Genomic DNA, 27904 nt, shown 5'->3' on the forward strand with positions numbered 1-27904 from the left:
TATAACATGTTCATATTTTCTTATTAAATAACCACTTTTTCTGCGCTCCCTTGAAGAGACAATCAATTAGCCTACTCTATTACAGGTTAACGACGACTGACGAGCCTTGTGCGCACAGGCTTCATCTCCAGACATTTGGTCCAGGGGTTAGGTCGAAAAACCGCGAAGCTGCTGTCTACGTGGACTGGTGCTGAAGCCTCCCGTCCGACTGCCAGGACCTCTGCCAAATCCAGAGACATGGCGACGAACGGCACCAAAACGGATGGACAAGTCACAGAACTGAATGAGGTGGCCACTAATAATGACAAACCCAAGTCACTGGACGTGAAACCCGAAAAGCAGAAAAAGGAGGTGCCTGATAGAGAAACATGGAGGGGGAAATTTGATTTTCTTCTGTCGTGTGTGGGTTATGCAATTGGACTGGGAAACGTATGGAGATTTCCCTATCTCTGTGGAAAAAACGGTGGAGGTAAAGATTATTTTCACAGCTAATTTATCTGCATGTATCATTCAGTTCTATGATACACATAGTCGAGCTGACCAAAGTGATCATGCTGATAACATAAAAATAATTAAATCATCGCCATGTAATTAATTTACTTTAGCCTAAAATTGATAACTCGTAAGTGCATAACGTAATCTCCTTTTGTCCATCCAGGGGCCTTCTTAATTCCCTATTTTTTGACCCTTATATTTGCTGGGGTCCCCTTGTTCCTGTTGGAATGCTCCCTCGGTCAATACACATCAATTGGAGGGCTTGGTGTGTGGAAACTGGCTCCTATGTTTAAAGGTATATGAACAGAATATTTATAGGTAACCAGAAAATATTTACTTTGATGAAAAAAGCATGAATATTTATGATGTTGATGCTTATAAGAAATAAGTATGGCCATCAGTAAATGTGGAGGCCACACTCAAATCCAATAATAGTTGTATAGTGGCTAATTCATTTTTCTGTGACAGGTGTGGGCCTTGCAGCGGCTGTTCTGTCCTTCTGGCTCAACATTTACTACATTATAATCATTGCTTGGGCCATTTACTACCTGTACAACTCCTTCACCACTGTAAGTATTATACAGTGTGTTTCATTTAAAGCTGAAGGAAAGATAAAAGCAAGGTTGTTCATTGGGAATGTAGCCTGCAATATCTGCAAGAAACTGGTAATCCCTAAATTTGTCATGGAGAAAGAAATCGCACATTTCTATTTTTCAGGAACTTCCATGGAGCTCATGTAACAATGAATGGAACACAGAGAGATGTTATACAAACTACAGCATTGCAGACACCACCAATCTCACCAGTGCAGTGGTGGAGTTTTGGGAGTAAGATATTGACTGCTTTCTCTTGCTTTTCACAATAGCAGCGCTTTAAACTGTCCTGCATGCTTTCCCGAGCTACATAAAAGACAGCCTCCTCTGCTGCATGGTTATTTCCCTGTGTGTGTATAATAGTCTTATTGTTGCTTCCTCTGACTTATAGGCGCAACATGCATCAAATGACTGATGGCTTGGAAAAACCAGGCCAGCTTCGAGTGCCACTGGCAATAACGCTAGCTATTGCCTGGGTCCTCGTGTACTTCTGTATTTGGAAAGGGGTTGGTTGGACAGGAAAGGTAAGATGTTTGATAGATTTGGTTACCCAAGACCTCTGATGCTATGCTGATTCCCAAAGTGGAACACTATGTGAGCTATGCAATATTAATCACTTTAATATCAGCTCATCAATCATTCAAATTGCAATCAGTATCGTCCAGATTTGTTTCAAAAATAGGAGAGGAGTTAGCAAAAACTCATGTTCACTAATCCTGCTCTGCCTTATGGTGGCTCCCCTAATTCTGCTTCTCCTGACACTTCCTCTACCCTGCGTGTGGATTTGTGATAGGTAGAGCAACAAACAGCCGCTTGAAAGAATCTGGCTTTATCTTTTCCCTTTACTTGGGGCAGATTCCCTCTCTTGGGGTGCCACATTTTGAAAGTGTGGTTTATCACATGACCGTGGAAAATAATATTTGGTTTGGTCACAAAATATCCCATCCCCCATCGCCCCATGCTTTGCACACACATATCTTACACTGTGTGAGAAATTCAGAGAGACAAACAGGCCAGCTGTAAGTGAAGTTTCATTTGCTTTTTTGTTGTTGTTGTTGTTCGGAAAAGCTACAGAAACTTTACAGATCTCATGAAAATGTATAAATCTATGGATCATATATATTGTTAAAATGCAGCGATGTTACCCTGCTGATAATGGTCTTACATTTTCAGGTCGTTTACTTCTCAGCCACATATCCTTACTTCATGCTGTTTATTCTCTTCATCCGTGGGGTGACTCTACCTGGAGCTAGAGAAGGAATTTTGTTCTATATCACCCCTGACTTTGAAAAGCTCAAAGAATCTGAGGTAATGACATATTATTACATGATTCATACCCATGTACTGCATGCCTGAGTGAGCAGACGACGGCTTCACGCAGTTATTTTCTCCTTTTTTCAGGTATGGCTCGATGCAGCTACCCAGATCTTTTTTTCCTACGGATTGGGATTGGGGTCACTTATAGCTCTAGGCAGTTATAACCCTTTCAATAATAATGTTTACAGGTAAGACTGGTGATGATTCATGAACAGGATGTAATCTTTGAGACAACGACAAAGACTTCTGAATTTAATATATGAGAGTAAATTGCAATACCTGAAGATAGAAGTAATTAAATTGTTGCTACTTTATAAGATAACTTAATCCAATTCGATCTTACTTGGTAGAAGCTTTTAAAATAAGGTTATAAATGTCAGTTCCTGGCATGAATATAATAAAAATCTAAGGCAGCTTCTTTCTGTTGGTGTGTGTGCTGGAGGAAAAAAAAGTACTATTATTGCAAAGCCTGTTTTCTCCAGCAGCCCCATGGTTCTGGGTCACATAAACAATCAGTTACATAAAAATAGTTGCATTCATTTTGTGCATTTTGTGCCCTTGATTCAAATGGATCTAGCTTTCTACAACATCTATATGTATAAAAATGTGATAATGGTCATGTTTGATGTGAGATTTTGAATGGAAATATATTTATATCATTCACAATTAAGAAATATTGTATATATATATATATAAAACACTACAATGAAAAGGAGCAGGTAACAATGATGACCTCATTTTGAGGTTTTTCAGGGAAGATCAGTTAAGAAGCACAAGAGTTAGTCCATTTAAGTCTTTGACACAAGCTGTATTTTACATTTCCTCTCCCCAGAGACTCCATCATTGTGTGCTGCATCAACTCGTGTACCAGCATGTTTGCTGGCTTTGTAATCTTCTCTATTGTTGGCTTCATGTCACATGTGACAAAGAGACCCATCGCTGATGTAGCAGCTTCAGGTAACTACAGATTGTTTTCTTCTGCAATGATTCTGCGTCTGCACAAAAAAGCTGCACTGTCATTGATGCTCACTGATGAACAGCATCAGTCGACACTTCTGTGTGAATATGTATGCATGTCGTTATCAGAATACTGTGAGAGGAACCCTGACGAAATATGATTTTTCCTGTTTTCCAACCAGGTCCTGGCTTAGCTTTTCTGGCCTATCCGGAGGCTGTAACCCAATTGCCCGTCTCCCCTCTCTGGGCCATTCTGTTCTTCTCCATGCTGCTCATGCTGGGAATAGACAGCCAGGTAAGGGGCTTGGAGATGATCTGCTCATGGGCTGACCTAAATATTTTAAATGCAGGTACATATCATGCAGCTCACCCCTGCTCTCTGCATGATAAGCATGCAATTTGCTTCTTGTGGACAGATATAGCTGGGCTTTGACATTGGCTGTCAAGTATTTTTAATGCAACTTTATCACCTCCATTTGCCTGCAGGTCCCTTTACGTGTGCGTGTGTTTTTTCTCTTAATATATGATGGCTCAGTTTGAATAAAGCTAGAGAAATTTGAACACCATATATGCAGTTACACAATGCCCATGAGCATCAGCACTTCAAAGAAAAGACAAATTTTAACCCTATTCTAAATGTCATATCAACAGTGCTTTTGCATACAAGAGCTATTACCAAAATGGCATCCAAGAAGTGAATGCTTGGTCATTCAGAAGATTACATTAGTGATTTTGTCCCATGGTTTGCTGCACACTGCGGTTCTTTGTTAGTCTAACCAGTCAAATAAAGGTTCTCTGTTAAAGAATGCGTTTTGCTACATAACTGCAAATCTCTGCAAAACGTAGAAATCTTTTAAAAACACCCACATTAAAGACTATAAAAGCAGCAAAGTGCAAAAAAGTGCTAGTATTCATACTTATCCCTAATGCTGTTTCTATGACTCTGTCCTTCAGTTCTGCACTGTTGAAGGCTTCATCACTGCTCTGGTGGATGAGTTTCCCAGAGTTCTTAGAGGTAGACGAGAGCTCTTCATCGCAGTTGTCTGTCTGGTGTCCTATGTGATTGGACTTTCAAACATCACGCAGGTACAGCAGGGCATCTTTCTCATATTACCACTGACTATTCATGGCGTTACGTTAAACAAATCAGTGAAAGAAAGGAAATTTTTTTTTTAAAAGATACAAGTAAAACATGTGCATCTATGTACTATGCAAAATGCAATTTATATTTTAATCAGTGGCTTTAATTGATTACAGCACTAGAGTATATTTGCACATAAAGTTTTCAATAACACCTATTAATTTCTCTGTAACCAGGGAGGAATCTATGTGTTCAAACTGTTCGACTACTACTCTGCCAGTGGAATGTCCCTGCTGTTCTTGGTCTTCTTTGAATGCATCTCCATATCCTGGTGCTACGGTGTGTATCGGGAATGTTCCATTAAATGTAGCAAGAGAAACAAAATAAGCTTTTTTTTTTCTTTTTTTTTTACAATTTTAAAATAGGTTTGCAAAAAAAAAAAAAAATCTAATATGTGAAAGGCTGAAAGCCTCAGGTGCATCCAGAGATATTTGCACAACTTCAAGCGACGTTCAGCCTCAAGGTCACGAGCACTCATGTGTTCCACCCCACCATCCTCATCATCATGCATGGCAGACCAGGGGCAAATTGAAATAAATTGGATATGAATATTTTGATCATAGATTCATTTGTCTCGCAGGTGTGAACAAGTTCTATGACAACATCCAGGAGATGATTGGTTACAAGCCTTGCATATGGTGGAAGTTGTGCTGGGTTGTATTCACCCCTCTCATTGTCGCAGTGAGTCCTCCGAACTAACAGAACAGTACATCTAAAGTCACGACATGAAAAATGAAACAATAAATAAAGTCAATATTACCTCCCTGCAGCCATGTCAGGCTAAGACAGCGCTGCCTGTAGTCAGTGGTGTCAGGATGCATAAAGGGTTTCATGTCTCCCACAGGGGGTGTTCTTGTTCAGTGCCATACAAATGGTTCCTCTCACAATGGGAGACTATGTGTTCCCAAGCTGGGGTCAGGGAGTAGGCTGGCTCATGGCGCTGTCCTCCATGATTCTCATACCAGGATATATGATCTACATGTATCTCGGGCTCAAGGGCACTTACAAAGAGGTAAGAAGGAAATCATCTGTTGTTGGGTCACTGGGTAAACAGCACAGATTTTGCCAGCTTTTATTTATAGGTTTTTAGCTTCACTCTGTAACTTAGTATCTTCCTTCTCTTATGTAATTATTTTCACCACGTGTTCTGCTCTCAGCGACTTCGGATAATGCTTCAGCCGCCTGCGGTTGTCAGGCGACCTCAGGAAAATGGACCGGAGCAGCAAGTGGAAACCAACACCGCTAACCTGTCCAGCCCTGCCAATCCAACCAGTGCTGCCAGCCCTGCCAACCCGGCTCCTGCGAACACCGCCAGCCCCACCAGTCCAGCTCCTGTCAACTCAACCAGCCCAGTGACACCTGCCCCTCCACCAGCTAATCCAGCCAGCGCCTCTAGCCCTGTGAATCCTGTGACAAGTCCTTCCACCACTATCACCACCACCACCACTACCGCAACTGGTCCGGCTAACCCTCCCACCACAACAGTAAGCCCAACCAACCCACCACCCAACCCAACTAGCCCACCAGAGCCTGTCAGCCCCCCGAACCCAACAAGCCCGACCTCTAACCTGACCAATGCCGAGGCCAACGTGTAGACAACAAAGAAACCCTCATGGAGCATGTAGACAAAAGAGAACATTACAAAGGACTTCCAAGATTATAATTGATTCACCTACCTCCAGGGGCAATATGTGATCAAAACAGATTTTCAAACCATGTTTAATTTTTTTCTGCATTTGTAAAACCAAGCCAACGATGTCTTATTGTTGGTTTGCATTCCGAAAACAATATCAAAGACTGTTAGTGTCCACAAATACAAGCATAATTCTGGGTAAAAAAAAAAAAAAAATGTAAACATACTGTGTAATACTGTGAGAAAAGAAAAAAAAACTTAGAGATATAGATTAGAGATTTGTTGAATATCTTCATGAATCAAGTAAATTCCGTGTGAATATAGTAGATGAAGTAGTGAACAAAATTGACATCATTGAAGAGTGCAAAGGATGGCGTCAATTTTCCTTTTTTTTTTGTGGATGTTTTCTAAACCTCACACAGTTGTCTCTTTTCCAAATGTTGCTCTCTGTGAGGTAAAACATGGCCACACGGCAAACGGGGAGCTCTGAGTAAGCACAATGCCAATAAGAAGTTCATGTTAAGGAGCTCTGGAGCGATCCAGTATTTGTTGCAAAAGATTATGTGTGTGAGAGAGACTGTTATTTTTCCTTCATTTTTTCAGTGAAAAAAAGAGAGAAAACTTTTATGTGATCAAAACATTTTTAGAATTATTTTTAGGATGTTTTATACTATATGTGTTGTGATGGAGGACCAAAATCAATAGGCAGACAAAAGCAAAAACTACGCTATTAAGTATTCGGTTGGTAAAGCACAGGGTACAAAGAAGTACAATAATAATAATAATGATGATGATAATAATAAAAAGCACAGGGTTCGAAAAGCGATTTACAAACATCGACTATCCCTTAATGCTGACAGTCAATCCTGTTTACGTTTTGCATGCTTTCCTCAGGAACATCAGTGAAATACTGCTGAAATGTCTCCTGACAAACAAAAGAAGAGAAACAGAGTAGGCCTTAAGCCAGTACACCAATTCCAACTAAGCCATAGTCTGTTTACATGACTGGGCAGAAGTACAAAATAGCACTTTGTATGCTAGCACAAAAAAAAACTGGACCAACTCTGTGTTTAAGTACAGTCATGTTTTTTTTTCTTTGTGTGTCTTGATCAAATATAGTTTGATCAATATGTATTCAGCAATACATACGTAGGTGTATAAGCGCAGGCCATTAAGCAAGTGGTCTGTTTCTCTTTTTGTTGATGTTGTCTTTGCTTTACAACCGAAAAAGCATAAGCTTTAATTTTACCAGAGTTTTGCCATGGTGTGTCAAGACAATGTTAGTTTGCTTCTATGGCAGCTACTATGAAAGGCATCTGGTTGAACAGCACATGTTTACTTTGAAAAGCAAAACAACTGAGCGAAAATGTGAAATGGCTACAGTTCATGTCCTGTGAATTTTGTATAAAGTTAATCTACCACAGTTTTCTCTGGAAGTTTGTTGTAAAACTGTACTGTGTAAAACATGTAACTGTGAATGTCTGTAATACATTGGAAGTTATTGTCTAAATGTTGAAAAAACTGAGTTGCTGTTTTCTGCAATAATATTTTGATCACAGAAGCTAAAGCACATATCTTACAGAAATATACGAAATGATGATGATGATGATGATGATGATGATGGCAATGAAGATGCTGACGATTATATTAAAAATAGAACCTATGTCTAGTAAAAAACAATATTGTTTTGTATATTTTTAACTGTCTCACTGCCTAATGTAAAACATAATATAAACATGATATGTATCTAAATGGTGTCACATGATAAAGCACGATTGTTATGTTCTACAAACAGAAAAAGACTGAAAAAATAAAGAGTTATAGAAAATATAAATACAACACATGCCTGGCATATGTCCCTTATAGCTTTTGTTTTTTAAACAAGCAGAAAGAAATAGTGGTTCTGGTAACACTGTTACCAGAAAATTAGGTCAACTCCAAATATCCTATCAAAAAAATAAATAAATAAATAAATATCCTGCACTGACTCTTCCTGCAGTAATTGGCTGTTGTTCTCTCGCTTGTAAATAAACCCTGTCCTTAGAGCATTTCTAGTCAAAAGATATAAGAAAGTGTGAAACCAATAAAATTACATGCAGGGATTTGGTGGGGGGGGGCTCGAAGTGTTGTGTAGCTGCATTCATCTTTTGTTTATTTTAGAATGAGACCAGGTGGGACATGTAAAATAGCTGCCTAGGTAGCTTTGGGTGAAGATGACATCCAGTTTAACTCTATCATGGAGGTAAAATTAAACATCATTACAGTTAAAAAGTAAATAAAAAGCAATTACACATCAAAAGCGAAATTGACTGAAGCCCTTCCTTGTGGTTTACTGAGTGTCAAAAACACAAGCTGATAGAGAGGCCTCAGCAAACAAGAAAAACATCACCACAAAACAACTCTTGCCCCAGGGCCTGGCATCCCCACCCGCCCCCTCTCCCCAACCTCTTACGGCTCCTTGTGTATTAATGTGCATGTGTGTGCGCGCGCGCCTGCATCTTCTCCCCCACCTACCACAGTTGCTGCTTCCATTAGCTTCCAGTGTGATAAAAGAGACGGCACCAGCTGACACCACAACAATGACCCGCCGTGGATAAAAGAATGACTTGTCCCCTGTAGTAGCTCATGGCAAACTGTGCATGTGGGCATGTGCGCGTGTGTGCATGTGTGTGTGTAAGAAAGAGAGCGAGAGAGCAAAGAGAGAAAAAGAGGCAGGTCAGGGATAGAAAGCTATCTGTTTGAGTGGACTAGGCTTTGAATAATGCCTCTAATCGCAGCTCATATAAACTAGCCACTGATGGATGACTTAGTAGCCTCCTTTATTCCCAGTTGTGCAATTTAACATCATTACCTATCAAAACCAGTCACCAGTGAGACAACCCAAACTGATGTCTTCTGTCCAAAAGAGAGGTGCATCATCATTTTTTGGCAGAGGGGGAAAGGAAGAAGAAACTCTTTATTAGTTAGGCGCAATCTAGCAGAACACAATTAGCTTTTGGTTAGGGCAGGCAATTTCTGCAGTTTCCCCAGTGACAGATATAACTTTATAATGTTATATTGCATTACCAATGCTCCCAGCAAAATGTTTAAAAAAACAAAAACCAAAAAAACAATGGGATTTTGGTGTTAGGGTGGGATTATGGCTATGGTCCAAAATCGAGACATTTTTGTTTTCCAACATAGCAGTTGAACTATTTTTTGACTTTTTCCCTCTTTTTTCCATCTTTTGCAAAGGAATCTCGGCCATATTGCCACTTCAGGTGACTTCATCATCGTGACATCTAGAAAAATGATCCTTCTGTCAAATCTATTTCACCAAAAATATATATTAAAAATATGACTCAATAAGATTTTGATTAGGTCACAAATTTTCATTGTGGTGGCCACTTGTGCATAGATCTGTCTATAGAGCACTAACAGCTCATCTGTGTTCTTCCTGTTTCAGCATAACATCTATTTTAGCATTTCTTCCTCTGATGAATAAATTGGTGCTGACTCCCTAAACAGCCTCTTCTTAATTATTCTCCCTGCTAATCAGGCAATTTTCTCTTTTTGGTCTTAACAAGCAGATAAAGGAAACGCCGCCAAAGTCTAGTGAGGACGACACTGTACGACCCTCTGTGACTCCGTATTTAAAGGGTTTTTGAAGAATACTGCACACATTATTTGAAGTAGACAGCATTTAAAGACATGATAGTATTTTTTTATTTTTTATTTCTTTTGTCATGTGGAGCACGGTGTCTCTGTGCTGATCGGCTCCATTTTGTGGACAGATCTGAGCAAGGGGACATTGTTTGTTATTTAGCATTCCTTGGCACTCTCTGTCGTGAGCCTATTTTTAAAGTTAAAAAGTGCTTGCAGTGTGGCTGCAAGAGAGGACACTGAAGAAGAAAACTGGTGATCCATGATGCTTTTATGAAAGGATGACAGAACGCTACCGCTTATAAACTCACACAGACGGCAATGATTAATCCTCATAGCCCACTTTGAGCAAGAAAAAACAATTCTGCGTTGAAGATGAAAAGGCTGATAATTATGTTTATACTTCCTCTGTTTTTAACCCCAGTGCCAAAGGATTTTCTTAATCACAGCACCCATATGGATTTATTCTATTGTGGGGTCACTGAACCTGCATTTTTTTTCTGTGGATTTTGTGTGATCATTTGTGACATTTTTCCTTAGATGCATTTGGCTTGCCCCAGACTCCTGGCTGAGGTACACTCACACGAGAATTCACAGCAAATACATTAATGAATAACTAATCTTTGCAGATGCATGAATCTACATATCAATGTAATCAGAGGATGTTGTGTGCATGGCTATTTCCAGCAGAGGGGCTGAGAGGATGTCAAGCATGCAAAGCCTCTCTGCACGTATGCTAATCGGGCTCCATTTTCTCAATTTGAATATGAACCTTGCTAAAATGAACTTGTTTAGCAATTTACTTTTAAGGATCCAACGTCTCATTTTGCCCATGCACGCAAGCTGCACTGCTGCTTGCATACTAAGCATGCATTTATGCACTGCACCTGGGAGAGATGTGAGTTTAACGGACACACTCTGAGACATCTGAAATGGTGGATTCCCAAAGATTTTGCTGTTTCATTATTTGTTCTCATGACACAGCAAATATTTCATAGCTCAAAGCTCAGAGGCAAACAGAGCATGCAGTTTTGGTACAGATGCTCTGGAGGCTAGGTCAAAATGGTTAACCTGTCTTACATATCACAAGAGATTTTTAAGTGTCCTGTAAAATATCTGAAAGTTTGAATGAACAAATCCTATTTCTCTGGAACTCATGCCGACCCTTGAATTGCTTCTGTAGCAGCTCATAAACCTATAATATTACAATGCAAAGAAGCGTCTTTGCCCAACATGGTGTCTAAGGTAAATATTTCTACTGGTGAATTTCTCTTCTGTATATTTGTGCAACAAAAGCCATCACCTCTGATAATAATATCAAAAAAAGTAGTTTAAAGTGTAACCCAAACAGTGGAAAGCACTTTGACTGAAGGAAGACTTCAAAAAAGCAGCTATGATTAATATGAATCTCTATAAGTGAAAGTGAATTTAGGGACACGTTCAGCTAATCAGGAGACTATCCCCTGCTACCTTCAGTTTGCTCTAGTGCTTCTTGTCTTTTGTCACAGCTTATAACGTCTCCCCAATGTGCCAGAGGCTTATGGGGGAGTCACTGTAGATTACTGCCTGGGTCAAAAACTGAATGCAAATCAGGACGAGGAATATGCAAAGTGAAACACTGAGGGAAAAAAATCAGGGTGCAGAAAAATATCTAGCAAACAGCAATGTTTTCTTTCGTTCCCATTCTAGAAATGTGAAGTACTCTAAATTCCAAATGCGTGTGTGTGTGTATCTAAATTTATACAGATGCATATATTTAAGTATTCTGAAAATGTTAGAAAATCTGAACGACTGTATTCTAATGTTAACTATTTTTAGAGAAGCCTAATTTACAAAACTGAATAGTTCATGCTAAACATTTCCCAAACGGGGCCACTTCACATGTTGCTGTGCGTGGATGTCACGCACAGTGGGTGCTGTGCACAATCTTGTGGTCTGATGTGAAGCCAGTGGGAGGAAATGCTAGTTCTCCAGTGAAGCTCCTCTAATGGCTTTCTCCTGGATTCCCTACCCAAATGGGCCTGTGATCTACCCTGGGCCTCTTTATTCTGGAGTTTTTGCTGTGGGACTTTGATAATAGCTGACAAATGAAAAACTCTTCCAGCATCAAATGGAGTTATTTGTTTTCCTGCCCTTACACAAAAATGACAACAGAGAAAACATACCCTGTGTTCCACTGAATTTCATTACTGTGAAGCTAATCTCCAGGATCTTAACCCACACTGACTTGCAGCGCTGCACGTTCATGCGTCTTTTTCACTGCATTCTTTGCATAGTAATACATGAATATTATGTCTTTATTTATACAGTAATTTCTGCATAAAATAGATACGCATGTATATGCATGTGTGTGTTTCCGTCGGCATGTGTGTACGGGGTTGTTACTGTATGAGAATACGTACAAACGCTCCTGTTAAGTGTGAAGACAGGACCAGGCAGCTGCTTCAGGCACAGCTTTAGTAAAGACCTGCATTCTAAATAAGTTCTGTCAGATTACGCAGGCACACACTTTACACTTCACTCCTCAGGATGTTGGCTGAGTCTACTCAGTTTATTACAGCTGGGACCTGAAAGTAAAGTGGAAAGTAACGAGCAGGTGATTAAGGAAAGCTCATGGCATGACCTTAAGCTATTGTTATTTCACTTCAAAACAAGGTAATGGATTATATGATTTACTTTTTCTATTCTTTTAAATGTGATTTGGATATATTACAGGCAAAAATCCTTCTCTGGATGTCTATGTTTTTGGTGTGAGCAAATGAATATTAATTTGATTATTTTTGGCACATTGTTATATGCAAATGTGGCCAAGTGACCTCCACACGTGCTTTGCATGTATTATCCCTACAGTTGCATGACATTTTCACTCATGTAGTTATGCCCTTGACTGCACATTTTAACTGTGCAGAATAAGACTCAGAAATTTCAGTCGCCGCACATGAATAAATACCCTCCTCGCTCAAATATGAGCCGAAAACTGCAGCGAGCACATGAGACGCGTACAGTGCTGTGCTCTCAGGAGACATTTTGAGGGCCTGTTAGGATGCTGTTTACTCTTTCTGACATGCAGAAAACACACAGGCAACTTTTATAGAAGCACTGTCATATGCAAACAAGTTCATTCATTCCCTGTCTGTCTCACTCGCTTCCTTAAACAACACACACGCAAACACACATACGCACACGATGATTAAGAGTGCTGAGGGTCTTCTGGGCATGCTTGGACTTGAGGCTGGAGTGAATCACAGCTATGATGTGGTGCACGCTTTCTATTCTGATCTGTCAGAGAGGTTTGGGAACTGTGCTCACAGATGAGTGAGTCGGACCAGGCTGGGCTACAGCGGCCTGTCGTCCTCACCTCGGGCTCCTCGGCTCTGCACACTCCCTCCCTTTAGCTAAATAATGACAGGTAAGACACCCCAAAGAGCAGACGAATGGACGCGCAGCAGAGGTGAATGAGGTCAAGAAGAAGCCAAGCACTGGAGCAAACAGGGTACATTGGTGTTACCTCACAAGACACACATCAACAGCGGAACCAACCTCTATTCAACCAAAAGAAACACGTTGACATGTGCAGACAGAAAAAAAACAAGCATAATGTTCCTTTTTACTTTTTCAGATATAGTAATGCATTTGCCTAAGGCCAAAGTTCAGTCATAGTTTGGGTTTCTTGGATCAACATAAGTTTGGTCTTTTCCCTCAAAGTCAGTGTTGTTTATATTATATGTAGAAGATGGTAGCACTGTTGTTTATTTATTATGGTTTATCATCAGTTTTTATGGTCAAAACTACCTTTAAGCTAAACAGTGTTGAGAACAAATATTATTTCAACTGTTTTTTAGAATTATTGCAAACCCAAAAGCTGCACAAGGTCTGCATAAGTCTAGCATAAGCTAGACATTTTTTTCCATTTGTAGATAGTATCATAGATGAATAGAAGTGTCTTGAATACATTAATGCCTAAGATTTTAAGACTATTCAGCAACAAGAAGGGAGAGTTCTACAACAGATGGCATGGCCCCCACAGAGGCTTGATCTCAACATCATCAAAACAATACTGAGATTACAGGAAGACACAGAAACAACTGAGACAGCATAAATCCACACACACACAAAAAATCAGTGCTCAGTTCTTCGACATGCTAGTTTAACTAACTAAGGAATACTGAGGATTTGTGCTGTTGTAATAGCAAAGCAGCCGAATATGCATTTGATTTATTTATTTTTTATTACCATTAGTAGCTGAGTATAAATAAAAACTGCACCTCATTAAAAGTGTAACTTATATTGTGTCCTTTAGTGGTTCCTTGTCTAGTTTCTGATAATCAATCCAAGTGCTGGTTAGTGAGGGCGTGGTTGGAGATCTCTTAACTTTCTTATTACTTATCATGCAATATGTGGACAGGACTTAATGATCTCATGCTCACATGGCAGGTTAGGTGGAGAAAAATGATCACGCTGAAGAAATCTCTTACTGATGAATCACAGTCCTAGACAGGCTTATCAGTTTGTTTGTTTTTCATAACAGTGACTGTAATTGGTTATTGAATGTGTAATTTACAGAACACTTTTCTTTTGGTTGTTGTCAAAGTTGACAGTAAAGAAAAAACAAAGTAAGCAATGATTTTTTTTTGGTAAATCTTCCTGTTTGCGTCTGAGGTACATGTTTGCTTGGCCCCTTATTTATGTAATAATCAGATAAAACAGTCGAAATCCTTTAGATATTTTTTCGATTACAAAATGATACGTTATCTGTCTAAATATTTGGTACAAATGACTCGAAATTTAACCTTTGACATACATTTCAGAAACAAAAATGAGATGGTTGTTAAGCACCATGGAAAAAAGTCATTTTTACCATAATTTTACTCCTAAAACATGCACACATATATCAAAACTTGTAGATAGCAGTAAAATGGGAGGCTTGGTGTCTGTAAGCATTTGAGTATGTAAGTATAAATGTCTGATTTAAAAAATAAAATACATATTATAACGTTTCATATATTTTTACTGGTAAGCAATGAAGGAGTGGAGCTTGGCTTGAACTGTGTTTGTGGTTGACACAAAAGTCCAATAATAAACACAACTTTCGTTCAGATCAGGAAGGCTGTTCCTCACTGTTGATGCCAACATGAGTATTGAAGTCTCCTAGCAAGACAATGGTTAGCTCTTGGGGAAGAAGCCTGAGCTAGTGCAAGGAAGCCACTTTCTCATCTACTTGGGAAAATCCCAACATGCAGGCAGTGAACTGGGGGGAAACTAGTGTACACACCTCTGCCACCTCTCACCAAGGGCAATCTATCCAGATGATATCTCTGAACCTCGTGCACTAGCTCAGGCTTCTTCCCCAAGAGCTAGTTTCAGCAGCCAGGGACTGGACTACCAGGACCTTCACCCATGACTGCCACCTGAAAATACTGTTCACTGGTAAAAACTTATACATGTCACCTAGTTGTTTACTAAAATTAAAACAATTATTCTTTCTATTACAAGTTAACTGAATTTTTATGTTTAAACATACAAATTACATATTTTGGATAATTTCTTTTTACCTTAAAGGAGGCATATTAAACCAAAACTTGTATAGTCTTGCCCTAAGCTGTTATGTTAAGAAAATAAGGTATCATTGTGATATGACATCATGAACACATCACATTCACACAAAAAAAACTTAAAAAATCATGGATGAAACTGTAATCAAAGTCTCTATTTGATTAAGGCTCCACATGAGAACTTGGAACTACCAAGTAGGTCTGACAATATGAGTCAAGGCAAAGCTGGAGTAAGTTCCTGTGGTCTGTCAAACACATCCTCTGGCTGGGCTTAATGTGGCGTGTGACACGTCACACCCTATCACTCTGCCTTACAGATGACCAGCCGCTTACGTATGCCGCGTGCACCACTGGATCCCAAACCAGACACTGTCAGGTGTGATAACAGTTTGAGCGGCAAACCCACTCTGAAGCCTTGCCCTCTCCCATTCCCCCGCAATTCATTTGATGCTGCAGCTGCGCAACTTATGGTCTGCTATGCACTATTGCAAGCATGTGCTCTGTCCTAAAGATGCTTTTATTCCTGGTTCACCTGCTCATTCCCCCTGGGCTGAGGGCCAGTGATAGCCCAGCCACTCTGTTCCCTTGGACCAGTGAACCACTCTCCATCACTGGGGGGTTAACAGAGATAAGGACTGGTGCTGATCCCAGCTGTCTGGAGGGGATCAAATACTTCTAAGTCAGCTGACGCTCACTGTGAAGATAGACACTGAGAAAAAATGTTGTATACATGGCATGTATACGTTTATGTATCAAATGTAACTTTTGTCATTGCACATATCAAGGCACACTGGCAAGTGTTTGCTCCTTTAGAGCATTTATTCTAAAAAATGAACAGCTTCAGCTCTTTTGGTGCATTTTTTTACGTTCACCCTTTAGTCTCAAAATAGAGGTAAATGTCCCTCCAGCACACACTCATTACTTCAATCCTCACAGTGTTGTGGACAGGCCCAGCCCCTCTGACAGCGTTTGATGCTCTCTTGCTCTTTGTCTCTCGGTGCTGCTGTTTCCTCCTCTTGATGGAGACTTTTATTTTAGCATGAATAAGAGGTGGCATGGTCTGCTCTTTTATTTGACTGTTTCGTTGCTGGATTCGTGCATACATCTAGTCAGGTGTTTAGTGGAATTAAAAGAGAATTTTGCAAAATGCTGATTGTAAAGCCTCTTACAAAAAAAAAAACGTTTTCATTATAATTGCATCAGTTTTTTTGAGGATATATGAAAAAGATGAAGCTGAGTAGCGTGAGGATATTTAAATTCATTTTATTAAAGCATACTGACTGCAGACTTTTTTTTTCTGACCTCCAAAAGTGAGGCTCAATTGGAGCATCGTCATGCCCTGCCGACCTAACTTTTTTCTTTTTTTAACAGTCAACCTCAGATCATTCCCCATTTTGCTGTTTGGTTTTCAACATGAAGGGGAATGCTGAAGCGGATAATGATACAATCTACTGTACAGTCTCTTGGTACTGAAGTCTGATAAAACAATGCGATGGTGGAAGAGAAGGAAAATCAGCAAGGAGCAATTTTTCTGTGCTGGATTGTTCTCTTTGATCTAGAGTGCAGTGAAAGGAGGGCATTATGTAACGTGTTCAGCACACACATGGCCCACTGTGTGACTGCCAAACACACAGGGGGGAGTGGTAGTGTTGGTGGTGGTGAGGTGCTGTGGCAAAGGGGGGCGGCAGACAGACAAGAGGAAAGAGATAGGGCCATGGAAGCCAGTAGTAGACGGCCGTGAGAAGAAAAACATTACTGCTCATATCGGTGTTGGGTCATTTTCCTTATTATGGGTGCTCAGTCGAGCAGCTGTAATGTGGGCCCTAACAAGCTGTATAATGAGAGATGAGAATGCCCCTCAGTGATGGTTCAAACATCTATCTTCTGTTCAGTGCCCAAAGCCCAATGTTGCAATGCATATCCTTTCTGTCAGTTGTTAAGAGAGGAAATCTAAATAATTATATGGTGTCGTTATAACATTTAGTAAGAATGGAGTCTCAAACTAAACAGAAATATTAGCGCATCATTTGATTGTCCTAATTGGAAGCAATTTATTATTTTAAAGGAACAACAAAACAACAGAACATTCATGCTATTGTGCAGCAGATGGCCCTTTAAATCAATCATTTACAAATCAATAATATATAAAAGAGAGGAATTTAAGCCAACTAAATCAGTGGGAGATCACTGGCTGTATCGCGCACCATACGGCGATATGGCCCGCCAAAGTGTTCAGCAAAGCAGGTCAATAATGAAGCTGATTGAGTGTAGAGGGATGTAAAGGAGAAATGTATGTATAGGATCCTGCCAAATCAGTGTAGCCTGCGTGCCACACAAGGAGGCCTTATGAAGAAGGATCTGTCTTAACTGATGGATGGAGGAAGAGCGGAAAAGGCAACGAGTGATTGGTAGAGTGTGTTTGTAATGGTGTGCAGCTGAAAACTGATGTTGAGATGGCCTGACAGGGTCTGTTTCTGTTCATTGCAAGACTGTTATCTAGAGTGACCGTGTTGTCTTCCCTTCCCTCCACAAAGGTTATGCCATTGCCAGCAGTCCACATGACACAATGAATGAGGCACAATTGCCTGAGCCAGAGACGTTCATCAGGTCACTCTTAAAGCACAAAAGACCCCTGCGTGTAATTAAAACACATTCAGGAGTCCTATAGGTGTAACCCCGCATTGGATCTCAACTTTTCCTCTTTTGTTTATGACCTATGGTGAGGCTGCGGCTGCATTTTAGAAATGACGTGCTTGGTAATCGGGTGTGTTGGGCTGTCAGCTCAGGGTGCATGATCTTGCCAGCATGACTCAAGTCTGCCCGTGAGCTGCTTCCTGTGCCTGTGCATCTACTCCAGTTGCTCGTATGATCTATTTTAGATTCTTTTGCCCAAGGATGTGTGTGCATCCTCACAGCAGAGAGCCACAGAAATAAGAAAAAGAGGAGGGGGAATAGATGATGTTCAAATAATCTACAGGCAATCATGCAAATTCCCGAGACACTGTGCACAGGGGGGTTGCTGTAGATAGGGATGCAGCCTTGGATTCTATTCAGGCACAACAAATTTGGAATTATGCAAACGAATGAATGAGATCTCTATCAGCCATTTGCAAAGGCCAGCATGTGCACAATATGTGAGCCAACATGTCTGACACTCCAAGGACCACTTTTTTAAAAATTTAGTCTATGGTGAAATCATGCATTTATTCAATTAGGCCGATTATAAATCCATACTGTGTCCGGAGCCTGTTTTCATTGGTTCATGAGTTTTTAGGTAAGCAAGAGAGCACAAAACGACGAGGACAGATTTCGACATATGTTTGTCTCGACTACGTCTGAAAGCAGCAGAGTCCGTTCTGTTACAGCTGTAGCAGGAGGCAGCGAATGAGAGACCAGTCCTCCATCCCGAGCACAGATGTCATGCTCCTTGTGGCCTTCACACATTGAAGAGGCCAAGCTGAATTTGGCATGACCCTGATGTGTCATCTCGATTTAGACACTTGTTTCGTGTCGACTAACGATGCGGCCTGATATTTGCGTGCGTGCATGTGTGCTTGTGTGAGTCGGTTTTGTGAGTATCTGCGATTGGTTTTGCGCAAGCAGGAAAATGTGGATCTCCTCCCCGTAATCCCACATGAGGAGGCTTCCTTGGAAGGCACGGTGCAGCAGCAGAAGCAGGGGCATTGTGGTTGGTGAATGGCTGGCTAATCTTGTGGAGGCAGTGGTCTGTTGGAGGGGCTTTTGAGCAGATTTGAGCCTGAGGGGTGAAAGCAACACCAAACCACAAAAAAAAGGGGGGGAGGGGGAAATCAAATTTGCTATAGTAAAGTGGAGGTAAGCTAATTTACATTTTCATTCAGCCTTTGAGAATTCTATTTATAGCTCACCTTTAAAAAAAAATCATTAATCCACCACAATTTCTCCAATTCAAAAATGAATGTAAAATAAAATGTGATAAAAGACCCTTGAAAGCAGAAGTCTAGGATCTGGGGCCATGTTGAGTAATCTACATACTGAGTGAGAGCAACGCATTCTGCTCCCAGCATTAAAGCAATGTATTGTTACTTATAGAACCTTTTTATGTGCAAAGTGCATTTGCATATTACCAATAGACACACTAAAAGCAATGCTGCATCCAAATCAACCTTCCCAGGATGATGACGCTCTTTGTTTGATCTTCAGCAACTGTAGAATTTGTGCGTGCTGTAGCGCAGTTTAACAACGCCATCTGCTGTTTGAAAAGAAGACATCACAAAATCCCAGATACCATTACAATTGTTTTCCATCATTATTAGTTCAAGGTATAACATTTTTTCTGGGTTGATGTTTAATTGTCCTTCAGACAATCCCCACCACTGAGTCACCAGCAATAATTTCCCCTTTTTCTTGCCTTAAAAGTAAGATTGTTCCAGCTGCAATTATCCAGCCTTTTGTTACCATGACACCAAATCAAACAAACACCATCTATGGCCAGCTGAGCGCAAAGAGGCTTCAACCACAATGTCAAGGGGAAGAAGTCAGCTGCTTGTGGAGAACAAGCCAACTTGGCCATATAATTTATTGCATGCACACACAGCCAGTAAGTAGAAATAGAAAGACATTAAATATACAGCTGTTTTGAGACCACTTTGTCAACAGGCTTTTTATGCTCTACTGGAAAACTAAATCTATAGAGGACATTTTAGCAACCGCAAATGGGACAGGGACCGAAACACAAAGACAGAGAGGAAAAAGTCTCACGGTGTCAGCAAATATTCAGGTATGTAACTAAAAAGCAACATTTCTGAGTAATTCTTTAAGTTTTGTCAACTTTATTTGTAAGACACTAAACTGAGGAGGGAATATTTGCTTAGAAAAAGTATGGGTACCTCTGGGGAAAAAGTTAATGTTTCAAATATAGAAGATAATTGTGTTTTGTACTAAGGAAATTTTACCTACTCTACATTTGACAGTGTGTAAATACCTGCAGCCAACTCAAAGTCGTTCTGTTCTTTATTTAAGACATGTCATGCATTAGTTCTAAGATGTTTCATACCCTTGTGTGGAAACAGCATGTTTAAGTTCTACTTAAAGACTTTCAAGTCTGGGAACTGTGAGAGTCGTTTCAAAACTTCAATTTTTCACTTTCATGACTGAGCGCATTAAATTTCTAATCTGAGTTTGTTAATATTTGGTGGAACCCTTCTTTACTTCTAGTAAAACCTCTTTTTTAAATTCTACCCATCTAATGTGGGTTGTTTTTTGTTTTGTTTTTTTTTTGGGGGGGGGGGGTGCTAGTTGCAACCCACAGGTTAATGTTTCAACTCTCATGTGTAATCAAACTTTTTTATATTCTCCAAACATACTTTTGTTAATTGTGGACAAGTGGCACAGTTTGGAGTCTATTTGCACAAATGCTTCCAAAACAACTCTTATCAACCCATTTGTCGACCCCTCTTTATCAAAATTTCCTGGGTTTGCTTATGATACAGTGGAGCAGTGCATTTGTGTAATTTGTGTGAATTTTCAATCTGTTTGTATGCCCGACATATACACATTTTTATCTCATACATTTCCTAGTTTCCCAAAATTTGTATTGACCTCCACAGTTCCCCTTAACTGCCACTTCTTGCAAGCCCCAAAGTTGTTGTGTGAAGTGTCAGATTCCATCAAGCTCCAACACCGCCAAAGGTGGACAGTTTCTACTCGCACTTCTTGACCTGTCAACATCTGAGGAAATCAACTATGCTACAGTAACTATTTAAAATTTTATTACATTTTTTGAGTAAAATAATGCAGTAACAATTAAATAAAGGCTTGTTTTAATGTGTCTTCAATATTCAAAGCAGAGTTTGTTTTGCATACTATGCTGCTAATCTGCATACCCAGTGTGATCCAAGTTTTCTAAAGCTATCTTTTATAGAAAATAAAATATTTTTGCTATGTTAGTGGCTTTTCAGAAGAGCAGTTTTCAAAAGGCAAAAATCACAGGGTTAACAAAATAGTAACAGAAAAGCAGGTGATGAAACACCATTAGACACTGCCATTCCCCAGCCCTGATTCCACTTTGTTTAAGTGATCTCACTAATACATTGATAAACCACTTCATTTCAACCAGCAGCAGTAAGTGAAAACAGAACATGAGCAATGATTCCTGATAAGATGGTTCATAAAAGGCAGCTTTAATTACTGGGACCGTGTGATTGCACCATTCCAATTTCATAAATAATCTTCAGATTTGCTACGTAGCTTTTTGGATCTCCAGATAACCCTCAAATAGCTTGTATGTGAATAAGCATGCCATATACAGTGTCAACAGCTACACTTGTGTTAATCAGAATAATGTAAAACAATGGAACATTTTTATGTACAACAAATTCACAAAGTATTCAAACCCCCTTCATTCCTTGCACATTTTTTATTGCATGTTTCCAAATGGATTAAACTTGTTTCTTCTCTATCACATGACAATGATTAACCCATAATGAGAAAGTGAAGACATGTTTTAAAACTGTTTTTGCAAATTTATTCAAGTGTCTTTCAAAACACAAGCTCCCCATTTTCAAAAATATTTTAAAAAATTAATTCAGCACTTTGTCAAGGTGCCTTTTGCAGCACTTGTAGCAAGCACACTGTGCATGTCTCATTAGGCTCCCCCTTTATTCTTCCAGGCAGGCAGCAGACTCCCAACACATCGCTGACACATCAAGGACAGTTTGAAAAAAAGGATTTACCTAAACACTGGCTCGAGAGCTACGAAGGCTGAATATTTTTGTGACAGGTGTTTTTATTTAAATAAATAAAACTTAAACTCACTTCACATTATGAAGTAAAGTGAGTGAAACAGTCTGAATACTGTGTAAATCCCCCATATACACTACTCTGAATCAAGTCAGCACTGTATGGGAAGATTGTGAGGTTTTATTTATTTCAGCTCATACAAACATCATACCCATTGTTTTCTGGCAAAAAACTATTGTAACTACAGATTTGTGTAGACAATAAACTAATCTCAAACTGTAACCATTCACTGTATTTGCCACTACTCTCTTAATTTCAGTTACAAGTGATTATAAAGGACAAAAAGACATATGCAAAGGCAGGCATTATATGTTTATTTTGAAGAAATGTAAGTAAAAAAAACCAAAGCAAAACAAAAAGTGGTGTTTCTTCCAGAGAAATAAGGACAAAAATGCACAACTGTTTTTTGTATTTGGATGACACCTTAAACAGTCTGAGATACAGGTAGTGTAAATACAGAAATTAAATAACAATTGACTAAAACCCCAAACATATTATTGAAAACCCTACTTGTGTCAAACAAGCAGATCCTGTGACAAACCCTAATTTCTACTATGGTACGAACAAATCCTACACAAACTAATAGTGTTACAGAAGTACTTTTGACACAAAGAAAGTCTTGGATCAAGAGGCTGTTGTGTTCCTGCACGTAATAATCATCTGACAACTGTGGGAAAATAATCAACCTGTAGAAAGTTAGAATCCATGATTACAAGATATTGAGCATCCATGCTACAGAGAAGTACACTACCGAAAGAAAAAAATAATAATAAAATCAATCATTCCGCACGGCGCAATGATAGTCTTGTGAGTAAATTAAAGTATAAAGTCAGGATAGTGTATGCAATGACTTAAAAATTGCAGAATATTAATAACAAATGTATAGATTTTCACAGGCAGTTAAATGACCAAAATTAGACTTTACAATACCCCCATCTCAGTCAGTGTTGACAAATAGTTTACGCTAACAAAAGAGAATTTGACAAGAGGAGAAAATTTTAACTTAACCAAAACGTCACTGCATAAAAAGACAAAACTTTTCTCATTTTTTCCTCAATCAAAAACTTTTGCAGCACACACCATGACATCACCTTGATTCAAAACAGACAAAATACGTGTAACAGTAAAAGCTAAACACAACTGAAGTGACAGCTTGCGTCAGGCAGCAGTGATGGAATGTTGATGCCTACTTATAAAAGGACACCCATATTGCATGTGCATGAAAATCTAAAGCAATGGAGAAATCCTTTGTTGTTCTTACTGTTGGGGGAAAAAAAAAAGCCCCCACCTGATCGAATTAGCTGATTTTTTTTTATGAATGTGTTTGATGAAGCCATAAAAGTAGTTACCTTCAAAGTTTGAGCAAATTCACGGTTTGGTTCGATATTTGGTTCGATATTTTTTTGATACAAAAAAAAAATGTTCATGCTTTTTTAATTTGTCATTTATTAAAATTATAAATATATATTTTAACTCAAACGTACAGTTTTTAAATTTAATGTTGCTGAAACAACAAAGGGATAAAATAATAAATCTATCTGATCAAGAAATCACTCATCTTTGGAAAAGAGAGTTTATTACAGAGAAATGGCTCTTTCCAAAATAAAAGCTATACTATACGCTTCTTCTGGGGTATACTCTCAGCAGCATATTAAACATATCAGGTCCCCGTAAGGAGACTCATGTGCTAACGGCTGTCTAAATTAGTGATGTGCGATACCACTGATTTCCTTTCCGATCTGATACCAAGTAATATTCAGGGTGGTATCGACGATACTGATCCGATACCGATACTTTGTACAAAAACTTATTTTATTTATTGTATCTCAAATTATAGCATCATAATGATTACAGGACATCAGAGTACCTGTTTCCAACAATGACGGCAGCTACTTAGTTTTAATATTACTCTTATTTCTCTTTCTGGGTCGCAAAAAAAAACTTTTAACATATTTTCAGGTGAGAATGTAGCCGTGTAAACTTCAAATATCTGAGCCGATCAACACATTGTTTTCTAACCCCCGCGGTCTTTCGCTACTCGGGTTAAACATGATATATAAGTCACTTAGATAACTTAAAATATTATTGTTTGGCTTTTTCAGTGTTTTATTTGTTCGTGAGTAAATCAGTTTGGCTGAGATTAAAGTTATTAGATTAGATTAAATAAAATCAGGAGGGTTCCTCGGGGTTTTCACACAGCTGAATAAACGTCAAACAGAAAACTGATTAAACAGAAGTGTGAGACGGTCGAGAGTTTACGCCAGCGTCCGGTTATATTTTAGATAGCAAGGAGCAGACGGCAGTTTCACTCCACCAAGGGAGCTCGTGCCGTATACTCGGCTTTCTTTAGATCGTGAAGGCCGGGTCCTCAGGTGGAAGCAGCCTCTGAATTTGGACACCCCCGCTGTATCCGGACATTTAACGTATTTTATCCGATAAATAAACACTGTACAATGTATTTATCCCCCCCCCCCCCCCCCAACAGCCTTTTTGAATGTCTCCCTACTGTGGCCACAACACCTCACCTTTTTTCCACATGTATGGCAAACCACGTCTCAGTTTTTGTGGAGGTAAAATAGGTTCGCACATGACTCCAATTACGCTCAGCCATTGTTGTGAGTGCGCACGCCAAGGGGCTGCGAGACAGACAGCCTATTTCGCAAATGACTATGAAAAGCGGAAGAGGAAGTACTTCCTTTGAATGTAGACAATCCGAATATTATAGTTTCTTTCCACTGTGTTCCTGTTAATGATAAACTACAAACTTACCCTAAATTACTAAAATATTGATATTTTAATGTGAGAATTGATTCTAGAACATAAATGATTGGTATCGGAGGAATCGATATTTCAGGATGGATCCGCACATCACTAGTCTAAATGACGCGGGTAAAGTTTGTAGCATGCGTGCTTGTTGTTTTTGTCTGCTTCCACTTGTCTTTGCACTAGGATGATGTCGGAGTAAATGTGCAGTCATATTCATTTTGTTCCCACTATAGTGCTGTCAGCGTTAATCTAAAATGACGTTAACGCCACAACACGGCAAATCTCCGTTAACGAGCTACCGCGGATCGCCCCGTACGTGGGGTTGGACGGCGTCAACACATTAACGAGCTAACTGCGCTAACGCACTAGTTCCCACCCATGTAATTGAGCATTGTGTGGCACATCTGACATACTGTTTTACTTTTGTCCATGACACGCTTACCTTCAGGGTCATACTTCACATGAAAACCAAAATAGTTCCAAAGGCCAGGTCTGAATGAGGGTGGGGGAGATTCAATTTGCCATGTTACAACGAGCTTAGCTTCTGTCTTGCTAGCTTGCGCTGCGCTCAGTGAATCTGCGCTCGACAGTGCAGCCTAAGCCTAGGCGGACTAGTCAAACGCAGATTCACTGAGCTCTCAACACAGACAGCATCGTCAGAAGAAAAGTTGATAAAAAAAAATAAAAAAAATTTGCATTGTTCGATACATATGCATACCGAACCGAAAGCACTTTATCGAACTGTTCAACCTTAAGGTGACCAAAACAATGACGACTACAAAACTAATGGGAAAAAATATCACAGCTAGAAGATCAGCCTAGTATCAAATGTATGAAATGACCAATTACTCTAGATTTTTTTTAAAGCTTGTTTCAGTTACTCTATATCACAAATTAAAAAAGTGCTAAAACTTTGAATGCACCATTTAGTTTCCTGTAACTTTCTATGGCTTTATTAAGCATACTGTAGAGTGAATGAATAGTGGCATTGTAAAGCGCTTTGGGTGCCTTGAAAAAGCGCTATATAAATCCAATCCATTATTACTGTAGTTACTGTAGAAAAAAATAAATGTGCTTACTGTGAGGAGGTGAGGTGGGAGGCACTAATGAACTTTTCATGGAATGAACCATTAAAAAAAAAAAAAAAAAAAAGGAACAACAACAAAAAGAAACACATTAAAGTCAAAGTTCTGTTGTCACTGCATTTTGCCAAAAGTCAACATGAAACTATCAACATGTGAAGAATAAATAAAGTCACTGCTAATAAAAAGCTACAGAAAGTCAGATTTAGCTGTATTCAGTCTTGTGTAAAGCCGCAGTGTTCAGCTCCACAGAATTAACAAAACAAAACAAACAAAAAAAAGCAATGCAGCCTATTTAACTGTATTCATACAACCTTGCCAGAGGCTGTGACTTGTAGATGGATGCTAGGATATACATCTACATATACTAATGAAAACCGGATACAAAAAAATATATTGAGTACAACTGTACCAGCAGTGAGTATTTCTAAAATGTTACAGATAAAAAATAAATTCTGAGTAAATATATAGTATAGAATAAGGATTGTAATAGAACCCAGCTATTTAAAACATGCTGTCTAGTTAGATATCTACTGTGATATTAGTTTATTAAGTAATCGCCCACAGTGAGTGTATAGACAGGAAACTATAATTATTCAACAGTGGATACGTCCAGTTCACCATCATAAAGAAGACTGATTAGGCTAGTGTCTTCACAAAGCGGGGGACCAGAGCCTTAATTGCATTATCACAATCACAAATGTATTCGTGAACACATCAGTTCCAACTGAAACAGGTAACCTGCTACCTTAAACGGTCAGAAATGTAATAGTGCAAATGAGACCTGGCTGTCCTTTTCAAGTAATATAAATTCAAAAGCAGTGTGATTTAGATGAAAATAAAGAGTAAATCCATGGCTTATATGTTGATTGGAAAGGCAGGAAACTCTTTGGCTATCAAGGCAGGTGAAAGGCAGGTAAAACAGAGCATGAACTCTGAACAACTGACCACTCTGTGAATCTCATTTTCATTTCAAAATAAAATCTATGATTGTTTCCACAACTAACACTGTCAACCCAACTATTCAATATTAAGATTCTCTTCTATTATAAGAGATTTAATGATTCCAGATTACAAATCTGAGCTAACAGAAGGTTGACCCTTGAGGTCCACAAGCGAACAGCCGGTGTGAGCACCATATGTCTTACTCTGTTCTTGGTTAAGGGAAGTTGATTCTTGGCAAGAAATGAGAGCGAGCGATCTCTACTCTCATATGCACATACTTAAGTGATTATAATGTTTACTCCCCTCTGATTCACGGATCAGCGTCTGGAGTTTGATGGCCCCCACCCCTTGCCTTGATTTGGAGCCAGGCATCTCCCAGTGCCTTGGCAAAATGGTCATCCACTGAACCCGTTATGGACACTGAGTTAGACACAGACTCTGCTTCTTTGTAGTTCTCTCCAAGACTTCGACGAAAGTGCTCCTCAATCACAGGATCGCATACTAAATTGGATGGAATAACATCACGTGGAGGAAGAAGACCAAAAAGAAATTGTTATTTCCATGCATCTAAACTGAAAATTGAATAAATACCTTTTGATTTCTCAGTTCAATAAAAAAAAAAAAAAAAAGCAGATTGGGGATGCTCTCTTATCAAAGTCTAGGAAAAACACAGCTTGGTATTTTGAAAAATAGCTTTGATTGCAAATTTGATGCAAAGTGCAGAACATATAATAGCTTGAGTGCATGAAAATTAGTTTTTTAGTTTTTAGTTTGTTTTTTAACCATTTCATTTTGTTACACTATTTGGTATACTTACAATAGATCAAATACGGATTCAGATACAATTTGTTTGATTCACTACAGTTTTTCCTAGGTATGTGTCATTTTCAGAGGTTGCCTTTCTAAATCAGAAATCTTAAAACAATCTAGTGCAATATACTGGTGTAATTCATTTTAGGCAGGGCTCGCAAAATCGCTAGCCCGACATCCCGGGGCTAGCG

At 39.2% G+C, this 27904-nt stretch overlaps 2 protein-coding genes across 4 annotated transcripts in view; one reads left to right on the top strand and one right to left on the bottom strand.

Annotated features, from left to right (window-relative positions):
- Positions 1-27904, bottom strand: part of vgll4a (vestigial-like family member 4a) — a 41868-nt gene that overhangs the window by 7103 nt on the left and 6861 nt on the right. For 2 of the 3 annotated variants that reach the window (XM_085144941.1, XM_085144942.1), the window contains exon 6: positions 5587-27404. The exons of the other annotated variant lie outside the window; for it this stretch is intronic. In XM_085144941.1, the coding sequence (XP_085001067.1) occupies positions 27214-27404 (191 nt within the window). In that variant the 3' untranslated portion in view covers positions 5587-27213. Of the gene's footprint in view, positions 1-5586; positions 27405-27904 lie in introns of those variants that run through there. 3 annotated transcript variants of the gene reach the window in all.
- LOC146494531 (sodium- and chloride-dependent GABA transporter 1-like) lies at positions 238-7975 on the top strand. Its single transcript, XM_085144925.1, has 14 exons — positions 238-469; positions 659-790; positions 964-1064; positions 1213-1322; positions 1480-1612; positions 2262-2396; positions 2490-2593; positions 3238-3362; positions 3545-3657; positions 4317-4448; positions 4680-4782; positions 5084-5184; positions 5348-5515; positions 5661-7975. The coding sequence occupies exons 1-14, from the start codon at positions 238-240 to the stop codon at positions 6096-6098; spliced, it is 2127 nt and encodes a 708-aa protein (XP_085001051.1). The 3' UTR covers positions 6099-7975.

This window comes from Neolamprologus multifasciatus, chromosome 20 (assembly GCF_963576455.1).
Source record: "Neolamprologus multifasciatus chromosome 20, fNeoMul1.2, whole genome shotgun sequence".
NCBI classification, from domain to species: Eukaryota; Metazoa; Chordata; class Actinopteri; order Cichliformes; family Cichlidae; genus Neolamprologus; species Neolamprologus multifasciatus.

Excerpts from the sequence above, each read along its gene's own strand:
- LOC146494531 (XM_085144925.1), top strand. The coding sequence starts at position 238 with ATGGCGACGAACGGCACCAAAACGGATGGACAAGTCACAGAACTGAAT. Across the intron at positions 3,658-4,316 it reads TGCTGGGAATAGACAGCCAG|TTCTGCACTGTTGAAGGCTT; the intron begins GTAAGGGGCTTG and ends TCTGTCCTTCAG. Across the intron at positions 5,516-5,660 it reads TCAAGGGCACTTACAAAGAG|CGACTTCGGATAATGCTTCA; the intron begins GTAAGAAGGAAA and ends TTCTGCTCTCAG.